Source organism: Balaenoptera ricei, chromosome 7 (genome assembly GCF_028023285.1).
Source record: "Balaenoptera ricei isolate mBalRic1 chromosome 7, mBalRic1.hap2, whole genome shotgun sequence".
NCBI classification, from domain to species: domain Eukaryota; kingdom Metazoa; phylum Chordata; class Mammalia; order Artiodactyla; family Balaenopteridae; genus Balaenoptera; species Balaenoptera ricei.
In genome coordinates, this window is record NC_082645.1 from 90,187,686 (window position 1) to 90,210,389 (window position 22,704).

A 22,704-nucleotide genomic window follows, 5' to 3' on the forward strand; every position below is an offset into this window, starting at 1 on the left:
TTAGTATAGTTTGTATGAAAGATGTGACTTTTTAGGGGGGAAAAAGTTGCTCTTAACTGCTGATTCACATTGTAAACATCTTTGACGACTGTGAGTGTATTGGATTTCTGGTCCGCACAGGGCCCTTCATGGGGTCCACAGACTCTGTCCAAAAATGGTGACTCAGGCGTGACTGTAGCAGAGTGACCTGGACATGGGGACGCATGGCTAAGACTAGGGTGGCATGTGGTGGGGAGAGATGTCCATTCTCAGCTAGCGCTCCACCAAACTGGGTGTCTATGTTTAAAATTTTAAACCCAGGATTTTAAAAAGGAGGGCATTTAATCCTGAAAAAAAAAATAACAACTCTCTTTGAAATATATTCTCTTTAATCCAGCAGCACTTGATGTTTGCAGATGGTTTTCCTCTGCAAAGGCTAAGGAGAAAAACATTCCTAAACCTGGTTCTTGAACTTCAACCCCCAGCATCAGAGGATTAAGTTGCTAAATTTGATTCAAATTTAAAATTGAGTTTAGAATTGGGAAAGGTGGTATAAGGGGGTAGCTAAAAGCCTGAGCTTCAGGTTAAGCTGGATGTGTGTTTTGAAGTGCAAACATGTCCTGCTCTGATACCTGGTCTACATGATAATAGGGCTGTTGTGAGCATCAAAGGAGAAATGTCTGCAAGGACCAGGCACACAGTAACTGCTCATTAAATATGTTCATTTCAACAACACTGGGGTGGGCTTACCCCACCATGAAGTGTGGAAGTGAGATCTACCCCTTTTCTCCTTTTGAAGCCATTCATGAATTCTACCATTTAAGCAGTTAAGGAAAACCTCAAGGAGGGGTCCCAGCAGCCCCTCCTGGCCTTTCTACCACAGCCCTCACCATCCACTAGGAGGCACTGTGCTCAGCCTCGTCTGCACCAGCCTTGGGCTGTCTGACTCTTGGCTGAGATTCCCAAGTGTGGCCTGCAGCTTCCAGCCTCTCCAGGACCCATGCAGCCAGCCCTATTTGAGTCCTTCCTACCCTGGTGCAGGTCCCTGACCCTCTCAGGGCCCTTAAGAGCCCAGCTTCCAGCTTTAGATTGGGCCCCCTCAACCCTGAGAAACACTTTGAGACAATCCAGTCCCGTGGCATCAGGGGTCTGGACTTTGGAAAATGAAAGCTTCTCAATTCTTTCCCAGATCCAGGGACATGTAAAGCACTGGGTACAAATCCATTCTAAGAGGGAGAAAACATCACTTTCATCATATTCAGTTGGTTAAAGCAGTTGTAGACTCAGCCCAGAGTCAGATGAGAGGATAATACTCAAAAACTTGGATACTGAAAGGCATGGTTCTTTGGGGTCATCAAAGTAACAGTCTATCATATGTAGTTTGTAGGTTCTATAGTACTTCCAAAACAGTACTTGGTCTCATGTGTACTATTCAACTGAACACATATTTATGAATACGATCAGTTTCAAGTCACTCTACTAAGTTTCGTTTTGTTTTGCTTTGTTTACGAAATGGATGCTTGTTTCTGCTTTACTTAGGGGGTCTCACAGTTGAACAGACAGAACAAATACACATGTACACAAATTCCAGTGGAAGGCATATTACAAACCCTTGCTATTTAAATAAGTCAGAAAAGAAGAGGATTTAGTGAAAAGAAAGATTATTTTGAGATATAGGATTATGGGAAAGTTTCATGGAAATTGCTGGGAATGTGCTTTAGAAATTGTAAACCACGATTAAAAAATATATTGCCTCGTTGTTATAAAATCATAGCCTCTGCAATAACTATATTTAGGAGTTTCTGCTTCCTCAACGTCGAGTGGACCAATCTGTTCACTTCGCAAAAGCATACTGGTGAAGAGTTTGGGCTCTGGAGTCAGCCCACCTGGGTTGAAATCCTAGCTGTGTGACCTTGGGCAAGTTACTTAACCTCTTTGCGCCTCAATGGCATGACCTTAAGGTGGAGAGAATATTATCTTTCTCATCAGGTTTTTTGATTTAATGTATTTGAGGTGCCTAGAATGGTGCTTAACACATAAAAAAATGCTCGTGAGTGTTAAGTGTTGTCAATGATTATGATGGGCTGAATGTTGGCCCTCCCCCAAGATGTGCACCTCCACAGGAATCTGTGAATATGTTATCTCACATGGCAAAAGGGACTTTGCAGAGGTGATTAAGGGTCTTGAGATGGGGGGAGGGTATCCTGGATTATCCAGGTGGGCTGATGTGATGTGATGATCACAAGGATCCTTATAAGGGGCAGGCAGGAGGGTCAGATTTCAGAGAAGGTACGATGATGATGGAAGCAGATGTCAGAGAGATGCTGAGAGAGTCATTGACCCAGGCAGCCTGTAGAAACTGGAAAAGGCAAGGGACAGATTCTCTCCCAGAGCCTCTGGAAGGAACACATCCCTGCTGACCCATTTTGGACTTCTGACCTCCAGAACTATAAAATAATAAATCTGTGTTGTTTTCACAAAGTTTGGGGGAATCTGTTACAGCAGCAATAAGAATTAATGCGATGATGATGATAATGATGATATGATCATCTGAAAGCCAGTGCCACCTACACACAATCAAGAAACAGAATCTAACCAATCAGAAAAGTGTATGCTCTCTAACCCTAGGGGAAGATATCAGGTAGGGGGCTTGACAAGACTGAAGTGATTCTGTGCATTTGATTCAGTCAAGCTGTCACAGTTGTTTTTTTTCTTTTTAGATTTTGAAGCCACTAGTTCAAACATCAAAACAATGCTAACTACTTTGCATTTATATTTTATGACTTGTTTTTGAAACTTTTCATCAATATTTTATCGTGAAGTCACGCATTTTACTTTAATTATATATTTTATAAAGGTTTTCATCATGCTGAAGTATGATTTTCTTATGTATTGGGACCATTTTGGGGTTCTTTTCACCTTTGGGTTACACATCTCTAAGCATGTTACAGCAGGTAAAGAGAAGTATTCAACATTCTGAAGTTACTAACAATTCACATCTGCATAGTACTTTACAGTTTACATGGTTCTTTTGTCAACCTCATCTCACTTTACCCTTACAACACTCCTGTGAGAGGAAAACTAGACTTAGGGAGGCGGAGGATGAATTATGGGAGTGGCATAGCTATTAAGTAGTAGAGCCAGGTTTCAACACAGGCCTCTTGACTCAAAGAGTACTATCCCTCAGATATCTTCAAAGAGTTTCAGGAAAAATTTCAGAGACTTATCTATTTGGAAAACAAGGCTTCCCATCTCTCCCTTTCTCTCCCCCACTGCTCGTTTACTTTGGAGACACCTAAAATGTTCCAGATGTGAAGATACATGCATGACATGCAATACAGCTGTCATTGAAGTCCAAGTTTGAACACTGGTCCATTAAAGCATGTGTATTCCCATGATCAAAAGCAAGACGTTGGAAGCTGAGTGCTAAATATTTGTTAACACTATCAATAGAAGACACATTTTTTAGGGACTTGGGGTTGTGAGTGAGGGTTGTGGAGTAAGAGAAGGTAATATGACTTCTTGGCTACCAGCCATTCTTTCAGAATCACTCCAAGTTCAAGTTCAACCTAGTAAGCCAAAAGTCTAAAATGTTTAATGGAAAACTTGGCTGTGGACTTCCAATATAGTTCCTAGTAAAAAAATCTGAATTCACGTCTTAGCTCTTTGGATTTGGGGACAAAAGAAGATATTGATTACCAGTAAGAACAACTGTGAGCAATGCTGGAGCTGTTGCGGGAATTTCTGCTGCAACGCTTACTCAGCCTATCATGTTATAGCACCTTTGGAAACAATTGTGCAGGCAGGGATTAAACAATAAAGAAATGCAGAGGAGCCTGAAGGAAGCAGAAGTAGCCTATATCACTAAAAATAAACAAACCACTAAAAATAAACAAACACACAGACTTGGAGACATCTCCACCAGTAGAATTAGCCTTAAATAATGATGACAATGAAATCTCACCCCTTCCATGAAGCTTTTCCTTTGACCTTGACCAAATATCACCTTCCAATTATGAAGTTCTGTAACACCTAAGTTCTAGCACTTTTAGAGCTGAAATGGGAATCCAGAAAGGATCTGAGGGAAATAATCTAGCCAGCTGGCTGAATACAAAATCAAGATTAATAAAAAATAATAGCTTTACCATAAATTAGCAAAGACCAATTAGAAAATACAATGGGAAAAAACAAATCCCATTCACAATAGAAACGAAAGATATAATACCTAGCAATAAATCTAACAAGAATGTGCAGGCCCTATGTAAGTAAAACTAAAATGCTACTGAAGGAAATATGGAAGATCTAAATAAATATGGAAGATTTACATAAATGGAGAGTTATGCTATGTTCCTCCTAGATGGAAATACTGAAAATTTTAAGATATCGATTCTTCCCAAATGAATCCATAAATTCAATGTAATCTCAATCAAAATTCTACTGAATTTTCACAGAAATTGACAAGCTTGTTTTAAAATTCATATGGAAGTGAATATGGACAGAATTAACTAAGGCCTTTAAAAAAAAATAAACAGAGGCATTACTCTAACAGATTGCAAAACATACCATAAATCTATAGCTGTTAAAAGAGTGTGATTTTAGCATAGAAATGTGTTTTAAAAATCAGTGGGAAAAATCAGTGGGATGGGATGGTTTAAAAGTATAGAAAGAGAATCATGTGTTTATGGGAATATAGTACATGATAAAGGTGGTATTTAAAATTAATGAGTATAAAAGTTATGGATGCATTCTGCAACAAGTAACAGACACCTGAAAAATAGTGGCTTCATCAAACATGGATTTATTTTCCTCACGTAAAAAGTAGAGGCTCTGAAGATCCATGTTCCCTTCAGCTTTTTATTCCAACCTCCTAACCGCATGTTCTTACCTTCATGTTCATTGCCTCCTAGGCAACCAGCTGCCCATCCTTCAGTCTCATGTCCCCATTTTAAGTAGGAGTAAAAAAATAAAATCAAAGAAACAAAGAATAACGAATGTTTCTTGAAAGCAGGACTTTTCTAGAAGTCCCAGTAGGCTTCTGCCTCCATCTTGTTGGTGAGAACTCTTGTCATGCCATCACAACACGAGTTATAGTCATCTTAAAATTCTTTTATCTTTGAACTTGTGTGTTGTAAGTGAAGTCCAATGGGACAATGCAGCATGTGCATGAACCCAGGAGGTATGTGCAATATGCATGCTCACTGGTCTGGTTGCCCTGCTCATGTATAGCACTCACGATGACCAATGAGCAAAGAATTCTAGTGGATCCATGATACATGGAAATTCAGTGAGACTCAAAGCAAATACAAAATAAGCACACTGTATCTGTAACTGAGGAAGTGGGGGCTGTGACAGCCCTAAGAGGCATGCTTTCCATTCAAACCAGAAATTGCTTCAAACACAGAAGCAAGTTCCTTTTTCCTTTCTGTTGTTCCTTACTAATCAGTAAGTTTAAGGTAGAGAGTGTTGATGGAATGTGCATGTATCAAAAAGTGACATTTAAAAAGTTGAATTAGTTTTGTACAGTGTTGTCACCATTCTAGTAAGAATAAAATACATATGCATGTCCAAGCCATGATATATTGATACAAATTGTACAATTTCAGTGATTGTGCAAAGAAGTTATGCACAGGGCTGTGAGCATGTCAGGACTGTTCACATGACTAGAAAAGACCTGAGAATACCCTAAGCTCTCACCTTTGGATAATGAAATCTCTGGTGAATTACTAGGGACCACCAAAGCTAGCCAAGCAGAGAGTTCAGTGGCCACACATGACAAAGAATACAGGCTCTACAGAATTGTTCAGAAAATTTACTAAGTAAACAACAACTACAAAAAACAGCAAGAATAGCAAACTCTGGAAATGGGGCAGACTCTGAATTCTAGAATTGGCACATTGTATTATTTTAAATGTCCAGTTTTCAACAACAACAAAAAATATAAGACATGCAAATATACAAGAAAGTATAAACCATACACAGAGGGAGGAAAAAGCAATCAATAGAGCCTGTCCTTGAGGGAGCCCAGACATTGGATTCACTAGTCAAAGACTTTAAATCAACTGTTTAAAATATGTTACAAACAAACAAACAAAAAACCTAAAGGAAGCCATGTTTAAAGAGCTAAAGGGGAGTATGAGATTAATGTTTCATCAAATAGAGGATATTGTAAAGAAACAGAAATAACAAGAAAAGACCAAATAGAAACACTGAAGTTGAAAAGTATAATAACTGAAATTTTAAAATTCACTACAGGGGTTAAACAACAGATTAGATCAGGCAGAAGAAAGAATCAGTGAACTTGATCATGTTAATTGAGATGATCTAGTCTGAGGAAAAGAAGTGTAAAAGAATTAAAAAAGATAAAGAACAGAGTCTGAGATATGTCAACCATACTATCATATGCACAGTGAGAGTTCCAGAAGGAGAGGAGACAGAGAAAAGAGCAGAAAGAATATTTGAATAAATAATGGTTGAAAATTTCTCAAATTTGATGAAAAACATTAATCTACATATCCAAGAACTCCACTGAACTCTAAGTAGTATAAACTCAGAGATTCATACCGAGATACATCATACTCAAACTCTCTAATACCAAACGCAAAGAGAGAATCTTGAAAGCAGGAAGAGAGTAGCAACTCATTACATACAAAAAAAAAAAAAAAAAAAAGGCTTCAATAAGTTTAGCAGCCAATTTTTCTTTAGAAACCATGGAGGCCAGAAAGCAGTGCTGACAGCAGTTTCTTTCAAAGTGCTGAAAGAAAAAGGTGTAAATCAAGAAATCTGTGTACTGCAAAATTATCCTTTGAAGAAGAAATTAAGACATTGTCAAATAAACAAGCACTGAGACAGTATTCATGTATTTTTTGTTTATAACACTTTTTTTCTCCTAACTTTAAAGACAGCTACAGAAAATAATAATTGTAAATCTGTATTGAAGGGTACACAGTGCAAAAATATGTAATTTTTATAATAATAACAGTACAAAGAAGTTATATAGGAACAATGTTTTGTATACTATTAAAATTAAGTTGGTTTTAATTTAAAATGGACTGTTTTAAATTAAGATGTTAATTGTAATTCCCAGGACAACTACCAAGAAAATAATTCAAAAATATATAGTAAAAGAATTAACAAGAGAATTAAAATGCTACACAAGAAAATAGTTACTTAACACAAAAGAAGGCCGTAAAGGAGTAATACAGGAACAAGAAGACATAAGATATGTAGGAAACAAATGGTAAAATGGCAGATGTAAAGCCTACCTTTATTAGTCTGCTCAGGCTGCCATAAGAAAATACCACAGACTAGGTAGCTTAAACAACAGATACTTGTTTTCTCACAGTTTTGGAAACTGTGCTAGCAGGGCTGGTTCTGGTGAAGACTCTCTTCCTAGCTTGCAGATGGTCACCTTCTCACTGTGTCATCACATGGGCTTTTCTCTGTGAACACACAGAGAGAAAGACCTCTGGTGTCTCTTCCTCTCTTAGAAGAATATAAGTCCTATTGGATTAGGACCCCACTTTTATGACCTCAATTAACCTTAACTACCTCTTTTAAGGTCCTTTCTCCAAATATAGTCACATTGGAGGTTTGGGCTTCCACAGATGAATTTTAGGGGGCACAGTCAATAAAACTATCTTAGTAATTACAGTAAATGTAAAAGGAATAAACACCCCAATTAAAGTAAATGATTGGCAGAATGAGTTAAAAAAATTTGACTCAACTACATACTGTCTACAAAAGACATACTTTAGATTCAAAGACACAGATAGATTGAAAGTAAAAATAACAGAAAAATATACACCTTAAAACAATGATCAAAAGAGAGCTGAAGTGGCTGAAGATAAAATAGACTTGAAGAAAAAACTGTTACCAGAGATGAAGGACATTTTATAATGATAAAAGGGTCAAGAAAATATAGGATATATATGCATCATACAGAGGTATTATATATTACATACATTATACATCTATACATAATATATAATATGTATATATGATATAATATAGATGTATAATATATACTGTATAAATATATATATTATATATTGCATATATATATATACACCTAACAAGAGAGCACCCAAAATACATTATATATTATATACTTTATCATCTATATTATATTGTATAATATATATATATTATATATTAAATATAGATGTATAATATATATTGTATAAATAAATATATATTTTATAATATACATATAGTGTGTGTCTATATATATATAAAACAACAGAGCACCCAAAATACATGAAGCAAAAACTGGCAGAATTAAAGGGAGAAATAGACAAGTCAACAACAATAATGGGAGATTTCAATATACAACTTCCAATGATGGGTAGAACAACTAGCCAAAAGGTTAACAAGGAAATAGACTTGAATAACTCCATAAAACAACTAGATATAACAGACATCTATAGAAAACTCCATTCAATAATGACAGAATACATATTCTTCTCAATTGTACATGGAATATTCTCCAGGACAAACCATATGTTAGGTCATAAAAAAGTCTCAAAAAATTTAAAAGGATTGAAATAATACAAAGCATGTGTTTCCCAATCACAATGGAATGAAGTTAGAAATCAATAACAAGCAAATTTGGGAAATTCACAAAAATGCAGAAATTAAGCAACACACTCTCAATAACCAATGGGTCCAAGAATAAAGCCACAAGGGAGATCAGAAAATACTTTGAGATGCATGAGAATGAAAACAAACTTACCAAAATTTATGGGATGCAGCTAAAGCAGTGGAGAACTTTTGCCCTATCTGCCTTGTTTGAAATTCATAAGAATGCACTCAATGCAGTAATACAATTTTTAAAAGTTTGTAATTGTCAAAAGTTTATCAATTCCTCATTTAACAGTTGGAGACCCAGTGGTCCAGAAAGGTTGAACAATTTTCCTACAGTCACAGTGCTCATCAGTGGAGACTCAGTAGAACCCAGGGACCCCAAGTTCCTGCATTATTTGTGGATCCATCACACATCCCTTCCTTCTCCATCATACTTCTGTATTACACCACTAATATTCAAATCATTCTTTCTTTGCTGTCACAGACTACAATTCATTGTGCATTTACTTTAATCCACTAGACGATTAGTTCATCAAATATGAAGACTTCCTTGTGTTTCTCTGGGTGCATTTGCATGGCACTTTGAATAGTAATTATGAAAGCATACTTCAGGCACCCATTATATTGCAGGCACTGGGCTAGGCAGTAGAGATAAAAGGTGAACAAGACACAGTCCCTTCCACTGAGGAGGTCAGTCACAGTCTAGTACGTGCTCAATAAATTCTTTGCTGATAAAGTAAATGGATTATGAAGCCTCCAAATAGACCATCCTGCTTACTTAATAGCACTTTCTATGTTTACTGAAATACTTTAAAACATCATATAAAAAGCTCAGAATGAAGAGCTAATCAGACACTTACTTCTCCAACAGTATATTAAAACCACTAGTGAGCATCCCAAACTCACATTTTTCAGACCAAAAAGGTCTAAAATAAGGTCTAAGTAAAGCTTTTCCCATCCAGACAGGTGATTTGTGCCAATAAATGCGGTCATACGCTTCCAAGCAGTAGGTCCTTGGGGATATTTCCTGCACTTTGAAAAATAAACTTAAGGGAGATTTCTTTTTAAATTATTGACAGCAACAATATAAAATGCATCCCTAGTTTAGAAAGTAAATTCAATTGCGGATGCAAAGTTAACATACACAGAGAAAGAAACCTGAAAGAAACGGGTTGCATTGCAGACAGGATTGGTCAGGTCTAGGTCTTTCTAAAGAGCAGTAGTTTCCTGGGCCTTTCCTAGCTCTGTTACCACCAGACACACACAACTGCTGTAGAAGGGATAGTGCCAAGGCTCTGAGGAGCTGGGCAACACTGGTTTCTATTCTCTGTGGGCTCTGAGCGTCAGGCTGTTGCAAAATGTAGCCCTGGGAAGACCCTGCATGTTTGCTTTCAGAGGTCACGCTGCCTCTTGATGCTTGCTGGATCTTTTCCCTAAACAAACAAACAAAAAAGCTCTGTTACTGACCAGTTCAGTTACAAAGGATAAAGGCTGGAAAGGCTGGAGAAGAGTTCTTGGGTAACAGGAGGTTTAAAAAATGGGACCCAGAATTGGAGTCATGGTGACCTAGAACCTAAAGAAGCATTTTCATTACTTCTAAATTGATGGCCCAAGTCACTGAATTCAGATTTTAAAAAATCTTAACTTAGTACTTATCAGTATTTAGTGACTACTTTAGTCAGGGTTGGCTAGGTTATGCTGCTGTAAAACAAACAAACAAACAAACAAAACAAACAAAAACTACACATATCTTAGTGGATGTTAATAAAGTTTTATTTCTGGTTCTTGTAATATGTCTATCACAGGTTGGCAGAAGCCTCTGCCCATTGTAGACACTCAGAATTCTAGGCTACTGGAGCTGCCACCATCTCAAACACTGCTGGTCACCATGTGAGAGGAAAGACAGATCTGGAGGATCTTTTTCTGGCAATTACATGGTCTTGCTCAAAGTGACACATATCCCTCCACTGACAACACATTCGACAGAGCTAGTCACGTGACCCCACCCAACCTCAAGGGGGCAGGAAGTGCAAGCCTACTGCTGCACCCAAAGTCAGAGATCCAGAAATATTTGGAGAACAGCAATGACCTTCACAGGTGTAATAATGATAATCAAAGCAAAACAGAAATTCCAGCATTCCAGTTAGTAAACCTCTGCCTATGTACCATCAACCCTTCATCAAAACCATTTCAGCTCCTACTAGGGGCCAGGCTCTGCATTACTGTATTCCAAACATCTGCCCCATTATTTTGTGATCAGCCCTGTCCTGTTCAGCCCATCATTTATGTACGAGCAGGCAATTTGGACACATACCTTCTACGTCTCTGTTGATTGCAGAACCTACCGGGTGGATAAGCTGTGACTAAATAATCAGTTCAACTGAAAATTGCAGGTGGAGTCATTTCAGAACAGGTTCTGCTGCAGTAGAATATGGGGCTTAATATGATTTGGAGTTTGATAGCTGTAAAGACAGGGTTGCAAACTCAACTGCCCGCAGGGGACAGACAGGTAATGTAACATAAAGGCATGGAGAGGCTGGGTGTGGGAAGCGAGGAGTGGCGGGGACTAAGCTGAACTGGAGAGAACATGAAAGGGGCAGAAGTTCTCATCTGGATTCTTATGGGAAATTTTGGTTTGGGATTTTGGTCCCCCCAAAAATCTATTTTTTAAAATTACACTCTATGAACCAAATAAAGCATATTATAAGCAAAATTTCACCTGCAGGCTACCAATTTGCACTCTCTGCTGAAGAGGTTTGGGTTATTAATATGCGTCCCATGAGGCTGATTATTTCCTGTTAGGTGCCACTTCGTGTTAGGCACGCAGGCTCACACTTTAGGTGCCTGACACTGGGTTAATGATGGAAGGGGCATCTGAAGCCACAGGCTGTGAGTGAGGACGCAGGGTTATGGTTGAATTATTGAAAGAAGGGGGCAGAGAGGGCATGAGGTTTACCTTGATGAACTAAGAATCCTTCTATAGAAAGATCACTCTAACAAATTGAAAGGACGCTTTTTAATAATAGCCAATATTTCCTTTTAAACACAGAGAGTACTGAAATACATATTCAAATAAACAGCATTCAGTTACAGTTAATGTTTGGCTGTCACTAAATTTCATCATTACTAACTTGTATTGTGATAAATTTTTATCTCATCCAATGCACGCCCTCAAGTTTTCACCTCAGCTCCAAGCTCCTCCTCAGAGTATATGTACAGGATTGTTTAGTGATTTCAGAACATGGAATATGGAGCCAAATTCGCCTTCATCAGCTTCATCACCTTAGGTAAGTGGCTGAACTTCTCTGTGCCTCAATTTGTTATCAGAAAAATGGGGATAATAATAGCACCTTCCTTTCTTAAATTAGTTTCTTAACACTTTCTTGTTAACGATAAGAAACTTCTGTGTTGTCACTCTTTACTAGAAAGAAAATAGTTTAATTTTTTGTTTTCCAACAAACTCTGTCCTTGACATCTATTCTTTGAGTGTTTTTCAAAATTTTTGAAAATAAAGGAATGTCTGTACAGCTTCAGCAAAATCTTAGCACAATGGTCCTTCTTTAATTTAGTTTCATTACCATTTCAGAACCTTGTTCTGGTCAGTACTTCTCAGAAAGCCCAAACCTTGCCTCCTTTAGTTAGCTGGTGACTCCTATCTCACACCCCATCCTTCTGCAGACACTTTCAAATGCACTTGAACACCATAGACCAATCACGTAGCAGAGTAAACAATAATTTCTTCACAGGGGACTCCTAGGGGGATCTGTGGTGTTTGGATAATCTGCAATCATGGAAACAGCAGATGAAGTGTTTGGGTCATTGGAATGCTTTTAACTCACTCTTCCTGTGGCAGAGACTACTAATTGCTTCTAGGTAGCTTTTTTCCTATTCCTTTTTAGAAAATTTTAGCTGAGTACATTGCTGTCCCACTGAAACATTTGTCTTGCAGCTTAATGTTGTCGTATGAAAGTGTTGGCCAAAGAGATGTAAGCAGGAATGCTGTGAGCCTTCCAGGAATTCTTCTTAAAGAGAAAGTACCAATCTTTTCTTCAAACTTTATCATGACACCTTGAATGTGAATATAATGGCTGGAGCTCCAGCAGCTACTTCAGACTATGATGTTTAAGACAGCAATTCTCAAAGTGTAGACTGAGGACACACAGGGTCCCCTAAATCCTTATTTGGGAGGCCCAAAAGTTTCAAGTCCCTTTTCCAATCACATATCTATGTGAAGCCTAGAATTTTCTTCATAGACTTCAACCAAAGCAATACATTGCAACAGATTGCATGCAGTAACAGATGTTTGATTCAAGTTGTCTTCTATTAAGCTAGCTACGGATTTACAAACATGCAAAACAATTATTCTTCTCAATAATTTTGTTTTGTCTTAGAAAATAACATTAATTTTCAGAAATCTGTGTTATTAATGTTTACATTCAATGGGGTTACTATTATTTTAAAATAAAATAAGTTTGTAAAAAATTTCTCAGTTTTAATTTCTAACATGGTAACCCACATTAAAAAAATTCTTGGGGGGGGGGCCTCAATAATTTTTAAGGGTGTTAATGGTGTAAAGGATGCCTGAAACTTGAAAACTAAAACTGATCTAGTCCCACATTCCAGGAATGGCAAAGAAATGAGCTACAAAGAGCTTGAGTTAGTGTCAACTTCCTTTTAGGTGAACAAAAATTAAACTTCTGTTGTGTGTAAGGCACCATCATTGGAAGTATTTCTGTTATATACAGGCAAACTAATTTTTAACAGATACATTCATACCTTCTGTTATTTCAGTTGAGACTGTGGCTAAGAACACAACAAAGCAATTAAAAACTCAACGTGTTTTATGAAACGCCCTTGGTTGAGAGCGCTATTTAAACAAGACAGTGTGAAGCGTGCATTCCTGGCGTTTTTTATACCTGGAATGTCACAAATGTCTAACTGCAGGTTTTGCTGAAGTTCTGCGTCCAGTTAGTCCTTCCTGTCATCAAACCTAATTTTAAGGGAACAGAACTGGCTCCAGTATCCTGGTACTGGGGTAGCCAGGGTGGAGGCAGGGGGATTCTTCTGTGTCTGAAGATCAGGATCACTCACAGGGCTGCCCCAGTGCCCTTGGCAGAGGGCCAAGTAGGGTGATGCAGAGGCCGTGCCACTGCGCAAGCTGCCCTCAGTCTCCAAGGCACCCTCTGCGTGTTTCCTGCCTTCACAAAAGATGAGAAGGAAACCCAGCAGCTGGTCACTGCCAGGAAGTAACAGACACAAATTCTAGGGCCGTGGGAAAGGGAGACAGGGAGGCCAGGGGAGGCCCTTCCATCTGAGCACAAGCCTAAGGGGCATTTGGGAAAAAGAAAAGCAGAAGCTTCCTGTGATGTGAACCCCACTTTCTATACCAAAAGGAAGAGCCTCTGGTCTGCCGTATAAAATGCACATAATTCCCCTTTATCACAGAAGATACAGCAGGTGGGCTGCACTTCCTACAATTCACAGGGCTGAAATGCATCATTTCTAAAATTCAGTTTGCTGCTACAATTTAAACCTGGTTTGTGTTGAACACTTGAATAAAGGTGAAGCAGGATTTTCTCCATATATTTGCAATACATTTTAAATCGTAACTCTCTTGAGAATAATATGGCAAATTTGCTTTGTTTTAAGGCCCACCAATCTCTGCATTTTTCTCCAGTCTAGATTTTCTTCCCTTTCTTTACATTGCTGTGAATCTCTATCTGTTCTGCCCGCCACTATACCTCCAGCACCTATAATAATATTGTAGGGCTGAAAATGTCCTCCTATGCTCAGTTTGTCATCAGCAAAAGGAGTCATTATGCTTCTACAAGAGACATCTTGGGAGGACCTTCAGTATATCTAACGGCCATAAGCAAATTATTTGGAAAAGATTATTTAAACTGTACATTGGCAGGAATTAAATATTCAAGTGTAATAACTTAATTGATTAAGGGATTTTTTTCCAGATGATGTAGTAACTAAAAAATCAAATTGGTGAAAATGTACTTTCAAGAATATATTTAAATGATTGATTTCCTGTACAGCTCCCCCATTAAGAAGCTGTTTTGTTCCTACTGAAATGGAACCACCACTTAAAGGCTGTGAAATCACGGAGGTTTCTGTGAAGAACTCAGCCAGAGAGACTTGTCCTTGTCCAAGCCGGATGCACCTCACCAGCATGTGCAGAGCCCAAAACTGCAGTGGGGGGAGCATTTCTTCATTCTTCTCCGGCTTCTGAGCTGATTCTCAGATGGTGTCTATTGCGTTGGGTTGTATAAATTGCTAGCCATGCGTCCCCCCCAGAAGGCCCCCGGGAGTGCCAAATTTGTGCACGCGCACACGTGTGTGTGTGTGTGTGTATGCATGTGTGTCCATGTTTTCCTGTGCTGTGCTGTATTGTATAGTGGATTGGAGAAGCAGGACTCCTAGGTTAAATAGGGGTGAGTCATGCCTCACCTCAGTCATGCCCTTTGGAAAGAACTTTAAAATAAGTGCCAGTGGGCTCTCCGGATTGTTAAATGAGGGATTGAAAGGTCATAGTAATAATGTTGGCAAACCGAAAGAAAACGCACATGTTACCTCATAAATGAAGAAACGGAGGCCTGGAGAGGTTCCATGACCTGCCCAAAGCCACACAACTAGTCAGTGGTAATAGACCCAACCTAGAGCCTAATGCTCATGACTCTTAATTAGTGCTCATTTCCTATGCCACACCACCAAAGGTAGCCTGTAAATAAACCAAAGCTGTGAAGGCATTCGGAATATACTTTCTGTGTCCTTATAGCATTTATCACCATTTATTAAAATTATTTGTTGATGTATTTCCTCCAGTAAATTATGAGCTTCTTAAAATAAAAAAAATATGTATTTATTTATTTGCTTCCCCTGTGCCTAGACCCAGTGCCTTACACATAGTGGGCACTAAATAAATTTGGGAGAAAATTCATATTTATTTTGAATTTGTCCTGACCATCCTTACATGAAGCTACGAAGTGGCCATAGTGGGAAGATATATCGGTTAGGGTCCAGCCAAGGAAACAGAAACTACTCCCCATCTTTATAGGGGATATATAGTATAGGAAATTAGCTACATAGCATGCAAGAACTGGGAAGACAAACAGGGGATGGTGAGGTAATGATCAGAGATTATTAATGGAGGGAAATTGGGAGGAGATGGTGCTAAAAGAAGTGTTTAATGAGAACTAGTATCACAGAGGGAATGTTGTGCTGTAGGATCTGGGGTCTTTGTGGAGATGGACCCAAAGCTGGAGGCCCCAGAGACAGAGGAGAAATACCCATGTCCCCTCCTACCACCACTCTCTTCTCAGTAAATGGAGAAGGAAAGAGGACGTGGTCCCTGGGAGCCTGACCCACTCCTCTGGTGTGCTCGGTGCGTCACTTCCACTAACACATGGAGGTCCTTCAAGACGATCCACTTCCCTTCGTGCTAATTCAGTATGCACCAAGTAGCCCTCAAACCTGAAGCCTAATTCTATTTGCCATGTTGTTATTTCAACCAAAGTGTGAAAAGCCTTTTTTTAAAAAAATAACTGGTCAACTGATCCACAAGTAGAGGGGGAAAAAAATCAGTGAAAACAACTAAAATCTGTTTAGGGGTTTCTCTTGCTATTTTTGTAAATTAAGAATGAAGGACCTAGAAGATATGCAGATGGCCAACAAACACATGAAAGGATGCTCAACATCACTAATCATTAGAGAAATGCAAATCAAAACTACGGTGAGGGGCGGGTCCCAGGAGCTCCGGCGGCGGGAGGAGCGGCAGCAGCGGGCAGCCCAGCTTTGCGAAGGCTCTTGGCGCGCCGCGGCCCGCAGGCACTGCGCACGCGCCTGCCCCGCTGTCACGATGCCCAAGAGGAAGGTCAGCTCCGCCGAGGGGGCGGCGAAGGAGGAGCCCAAGAGGAGATCGGCGAGGTTGTCAGCTAAACCGGCTCCTGCAAAAGTGGAAACGAAGCCAAAAAAGGCGGCAGGAAAGGATAAATCTTCAGACAAAAAAGTGCAAACAAAAGGGAAAAGGTGGGGGCTTCCCTGGTGGCGCAGTGGTTGAGAATCCACCTGCCAATGCAGGGGACACGTGTTCGAGCCCTGCTCTGGGAAGATCCCACATGCCGCGGAGCAACTAGGCCCGTGAGCCACAACTACTGAGCCTGCGCGTCTGGAGCCTGTGCTCCACAACAAGAGAGGCCGCGATGGTGAGAGGCCCGCGCACCGCGATGAAGAGTGGCCCCCGCTTGCCACAACTAGAGAAAGCCCTTGCACAGAAACGAAGACCCAACACAACCAAAAATAAAATAAAGAAAGAAAGAAAGAAAGGTGCTAATAAAAAAAAAAAGGGAAAAGGGGAGCAAAGGGAAAACAGGCTGAAGTGGCTAACCAAGAGACTAAAGAAGACTTACCTGCAGAAAATGGAGAAACTAAAAACAAGGAGAGCCCAGCTTCTGATGAAGCAGGAGAGAAAGAAGCCAAGTCTGATTAATATCACACACCTGGTCCTATCAGTGGCCCCTGTCTCCCTTCTTGTACAATCCAGAGAAATATTTTTATCAACTCTTTTGTAAATGCAAATTTTTTAGTAGCTCTAGAAACATTTTTTTCAAAGGAGGGAATCCCACCTCATCCCATTTTTTAAGTGTAAATGCTTTTTTTTAAGAGATGAAATCATTTGCTGGTTGTTTGTGTTTTGGTACAACCAGAAAATAGTGGGATATTGAATATGGGAGGTTTTGATTGTCTTGGGTGTCAGCTTAACATTCCACAGATGGAGGGTAGCATTTATATCCTATAATACAAAGCATACTAAATGGTATCACCTCACACCAGTTAGAATGACCGTCATCAAAAAATCTACAGACAATAAATGCTGGAGAGGGTGTGGAGAAAAGGGAACCCTCTTGCACTGTTGGTGGGAATGTAAATTGATACAGCCGCTATGGAGAACAGTATGGAGGTTCCTTAAAAAACTAAAAATAGAACTACCATATGACCCAGCAATCTCACTGCCGGGCATATACCCTGAGAAAACCACAATTCAAAAAGAGTCATGTACCACAATGTTCATTGCAACTCTATTTACAATAGCCAGGACATGGAAGCAACCTAAGTGTCCATTGACAGGTGAATGGATAAAGAAGATGTGGCACATATATACAATGGAATATTACTCAGCCATAAAAAGAAATGAAATTGAGTTATTTGTAGTGAGATGGATGGACCTAGAGTCTGTCATACAGAGTAAAGTAAGTCAGAAAGAGAAAAACAAACACCGTATGCTAACACATATATATGGACTCTAAAAAAAAAAAAAAAAAAAGGTTCTGAAGAACCTAGGGGCAGCACAGGAATAAAGACACAGATGTAGAGAATGGACTTGAGGACACGGGGAGCGGGAAGGGGAAGCTGGGACGAAGTGAGAGTAGCATGGACATATATACACTACCAAATGTAAAATAGATAGCTAGTGGGAAGCAGCCGCATAGCACAGGGAGATCAACTCAGTGCTTTGTGACCACCTAGAGGGGTGGGATGGGGAGGGTGGGAGGGAGGGAGACGCAAGAGGGAGTAGATATGGGGATATATGTTTATGTATAGCTGATTCACTTTGTTATACAGCAGCAACTAACACAACATCGTAAAGCAATTATACTCCAATAAAGATGTTAAAAAAAAAAAAATGAAGGACCTAAAACTTTTTGACAAATAAAGCATATATTTCAGCACAACCATGGAGTGTCAGTGAGAGAGGGTGGCCCAGGGCAGCCTCCCAGCAAGGGTCTAGCAGTTGCTTGGATTATTTTTACAAGTTCCATATGAGGGTCATCTTTTACATCTAGGTTTCTCCCCTCTTTCTTTTGGAAAAAGATAGAAATAAATTCTAGCCCAGAGAAAGAAAGATATCATGGCCTAGGATTAGGAAAAAGACAAAGAAATAAAAGGAGGGAGATCTAAAACTCCTTCTTGCTGCGACCCTGCCTCCCATTGTCTCCGGCAGTCCTGGCCTCATCCCTGAGAATGAGCTTCCAGAGAAGCCCAGAAAGAACTCCCTTTAGTCTTGACTCTCAGATATGTGCACAGTTAAATTTGTTGATCTCAGTGGTTGCAGCAGAAACTGACAGATATCGACATTTAGACAAAATGCTGCAGGCCAGAGAAAATTGAGATTAAACCAGAGCAGCTATGAGGTCCAAAGGTGCCCCTGCTCCCCAAGTCTGGCTGGCAAACACACGGCATCAATAAGTATTAGATATTATCAAGGAATTATTGCTAGGGTTCTTAGGTATGATACTGGTAGTGTGGTTAGAAGGAGATTGGGCATAGTCTTAGGAGATACATGCATAAGTATGTAGGGGTGACGCTTTAATGATGTTTGCAATTTATTTTCAAATGATTCAGCAAAAAATATTATAGATGTAATACATGTATGCATAGCTATACACCTATAAACACAGATGGTTAAATGACACAAATATGGAAAAAAGGTTAACTATTAAACCTAGGTGGTGAGTATAAGGATGTTCTGTATTTTCAAAGCTTTTATGTTTGAAAAATTTCACAATAAAACTCAGGGAAAAATAATTGCTGTCCATTTGTCAATTATAGTTCCTATCATCAACTATTAACATGGAATTACTTTATTATAAAAATCTGTATCTCTTGAGCTTGGCAAATTTGAACCAATTAACTACAGTCTAAGTGAGATAAAGAATGGACTTTCTAAACCTGGTAAGCTTGAGTGATCAAACCCTTGTCTAGATAGAGTTCACCGTGATGAAGCAAGAATTAAGACCCTCCAAAATACTGTGACATTCCAACTACTCTAATATAAATGTCTGTGGTACTGACTTTGACTTAGGGCACTATTCTCAGCTGTCCATTCATTCATTTGTCATTTAAGCACCTGTGATGGCCCTAAGATTGGGGAATAGGCACAGTCTACTCTCCAGGAGCTCCTAGACCACGGAGGAGATGAACATGGTAATGAAGTGGGCAGTGAAGTATGACAGGTGCAATGATTCAAGGGGTCACAAGGATACGAGTGGGGACAAAGGGAGGAGCAGGCATTTCAACTAGGCATCAGTGAAGGACCAGCAGGATGGGATTCAAAAAGGAAGCATATCAGTCAGAGAGGTTAATGAGGGATGATTTACGAAAGTGTGGCTGGGTTAGGGAAAACCAACAATGGATGGTGAAGCCACCAACTGTGGGGGCCCATTCCCTGCCCTCAGCGCGAAAGGAGCAAGAGGAAGGGGTGCTACCAGAACTCAGAGAAAGCAGTCGTGACTTTTGTTTGAAGGATCCCATCAACCTGCAGTGACTCAAAAGAGAGGATGCCACGGGTGGAAATACCCTGGTCCTGTCCTCCCGTCCAGCTCTCATCTTCCACCAAGACCTCCCACTGGCTCAGCCCAAGTGGAAGCCAGGAGAACAGAAAGCTTGGTTGATGCAGTCCTTAAAGTTCAGCCCCCAGAGGCAGAGGGCAGGGTAGAGAAGGTCAGGGCCAACAATGTTATTCAACAAAATGGATAATGCTGGAGGGGGCATTAAATAGGAGTAGGAGAAGTGGTGGCCATGGGGGGAAGGTAGAGACGTGTCCACTATGGGAGAGTGAAGGAAATGTTATACAGCGGGGACAGCATGAGCCAAGGCAGAAGTTAGCCTCACATGCTCAGGAATTGCAGGCGTCTCAGAGTGAGCTTTGAATTGCTTCACCAATGGAAGAAGGGAATTAGTTGTAGCCATCTCCCTCTCTCATGGACACTCCCTTAGGATCAATCTTTTACCATTTTGGCATTTTTATACATGCAAAATAGATGAGCTTTAAATTCCTTGAGAATTGGTCCATATGGATCTTAGAAACCTTCACAATAACTCCACAGTTAAGAGTCTTCCAACTGTAAGAGACACATACTTAGCTTAATTAGCATAAGCAAAAAGGGAATTAATAACTGAGACATTCAAGAGGTGGCATGAGCTTTAAACAAAGCCCTATCCAGGCATTGAAATAATGTCACCATGCCTTTTTCTCCCTCTCTTCATCTAGTAACTTTACTTTTTCATCTGTTGGCTTCAGTCTCCAGCTGATCTTCTCTAGTTGGTGGCAAAGATGGCCACAGAAGTTCCAGGGATATTTTGTCTTTACAACCAGTGAGCCAGGGAAAAAAAAGAGCAGCTTCTCTCTCATTCAGCATTCCTATCAGTCCCTCAGTGTGTATTTACATCAACCCTGATTGTGATAAATGCCCACCTCACCCAAACCTAGTATCCAAGGAGGAAGAGATCTTTGTCATCCAAGATCGTGTGATCATTATGTGAGGGGAAAATGGCAGAGGAGGGGTTGTAATTAGGCCTGCGCAATTCATAAATGGCCAGAATGATGAAGAGACTAAAATATAGATGGATGTTACTGCAATCCACATGCTGTGGATGCACCCTTTTCTGCTTCTATTCTCCATTTTCCTCATTCATTCATGCAGCGTTTTTGAAGATTCACTTTACATCAGGTGCTGTAAGAAGAGTAACACACCAGTGAACCATAAAACCCAGTTGTATCTTATAATCCCTTTCTTATTTCTGCAGTTGTTATTGTTTGCCATGATTCATATACCCCTCCAAAAATAATGCAAAGGCTATTATAATTCTACAGTTTGTTTTATTTTCCTGCATATACATTCATTCAGCCAATAATTTATTGAACAATTAAAATGTGCTAGATAAAACAGTGAATATGAATATAAAATTTTAAATGGGTGTTTTTATTTGCTAAAATCTAAATTAAGAATTCTTTAAACAGTGAATAACATTACAACCATTTAAAATAAGTTTCCATGTCTACAGCTCTCTGTTGATATTGGTGCTACTGCTGAAGAAATAATACAATTTTTTTTACCATAAGGAAAGAGAAGAAAGTGATCTTTATGTCCCTTTTTAGTGATTTTTAAAAAAATATTCTCAGTCTATTATAAAATACTTAGTAGATTATTTTAAGTCTTGAATAATCATGCTGTACCTTTATCACAGTAATGAGAAGATTTTAACACAAGGTTATTTTCGTAAGTATGAACTACATGTTTTGTTTATGAGCTATAGTATTTGAATTTGAATGTCTTAATAAATTTTTTTCTAATTTATAGAAAAGATTTACTCTGTTGACCTTTTTAATACTCTGCTTTCTCATTGGCTATCTATCCTAAAACTTTCTTCCATGTTAGTAGAAATGGTTGCAGGGAGAGGAGGAGTGGAAGTGCCAGCCGGTCAGAAACCAGCATATTAAAAAGGTCAACATCGTACAGTTTTCTTCTGTAATTCATAAAAATATTAAACATCCAGTATTTCATCTCAGGCCCAAGATTGTAATAAAAGCAGAAAATGGCACAATATTAATTCATCTTCATGACAAATATTGTATTGTGAAAGGAAGTATACAAGCTACAAATATTTGGTTACCATTTAAAAAATATCTTCCATCCTTTACAATGTAATGAGAGTAAATTTATACTTCCTCAAGTTGAGCCCTTTCACTAAATACCTACTGCCTTTTAAATTAATAGGACTCCTTTGGGACTATACTGAAATTAGGCTTAATCCCCAAGAGAGCTAGTAGTACCACTAGTAGCTAATAAAAGACATTCATTATTTTAAAAAAATAAGTAGAAATTTTATTTTGGCTAATAGTTCACTTTTGCTGTTATTAAGTTATTTGAATATGACTAATTATAATTTTCTCACCATTTTAGATGGTTATTTCATTTCTACCTTTATATCAACATAATTCCCAAATAAAGTAGTATTCCTTCATGATTAATTCTATCATATGACAGAAGTTGCGTTATATAACTAAGAAGAACAGAAATAAGGGCTTGTATATGCAGAGTCTGAAAGAACTTAGTCAATCAATTCAAATCAGACAGTAAGCCCCCTATGCATTCAACACAGTTTTGTATTTGTCTTTTCGTTTGTGTGTATGTGAGGTGAGAGGGAGGAAAACTGGAGACCTAGCAGGACTCAGAATCTGGCTCAAATCATTTATTTAAAGGACTGATGGCAGAGTTGTGAACAGGAGTGAGGGAACCTGCAAGGTGGATGCAGCCAGAGACTAGCAACAGCAGAATTTCATTAATGCCTCTAGGA

The 22,704-nt window shown here is 39.1% G+C and overlaps 1 protein-coding gene across 1 annotated transcript; it reads left to right on the forward strand.

Annotated features, from left to right (window-relative positions):
- The first annotated feature begins 16,426 nt into the window (after window positions 1-16,426).
- LOC132368642 (non-histone chromosomal protein HMG-14-like) lies at window positions 16,427-17,123 on the forward strand. Its single transcript, XM_059927365.1, has 2 exons — window positions 16,427-16,596; window positions 16,921-17,123. Exons 1-2 carry the CDS (start codon window positions 16,427-16,429, stop codon window positions 17,054-17,056), a joined length of 306 nt encoding a protein of 101 aa, XP_059783348.1. The 3' UTR covers window positions 17,057-17,123.
- Window positions 17,124-22,704: the final 5,581 nt, after the last annotated feature.

Bases quoted from the DNA above. Each gene is read 5' to 3' on its own strand.
- LOC132368642 (XM_059927365.1), top strand. From the start codon at position 16,427: ATGCCCAAGAGGAAGGTCAGCTCCGCCGAGGGGGCGGCGAAGGAGGAG. The intron at 16,597-16,920 runs GTGGGGGCTTCC...AAAAGGGAAAAG, and splicing joins GTGCAAACAAAAGGGAAAAG to GGGAGCAAAGGGAAAACAGG.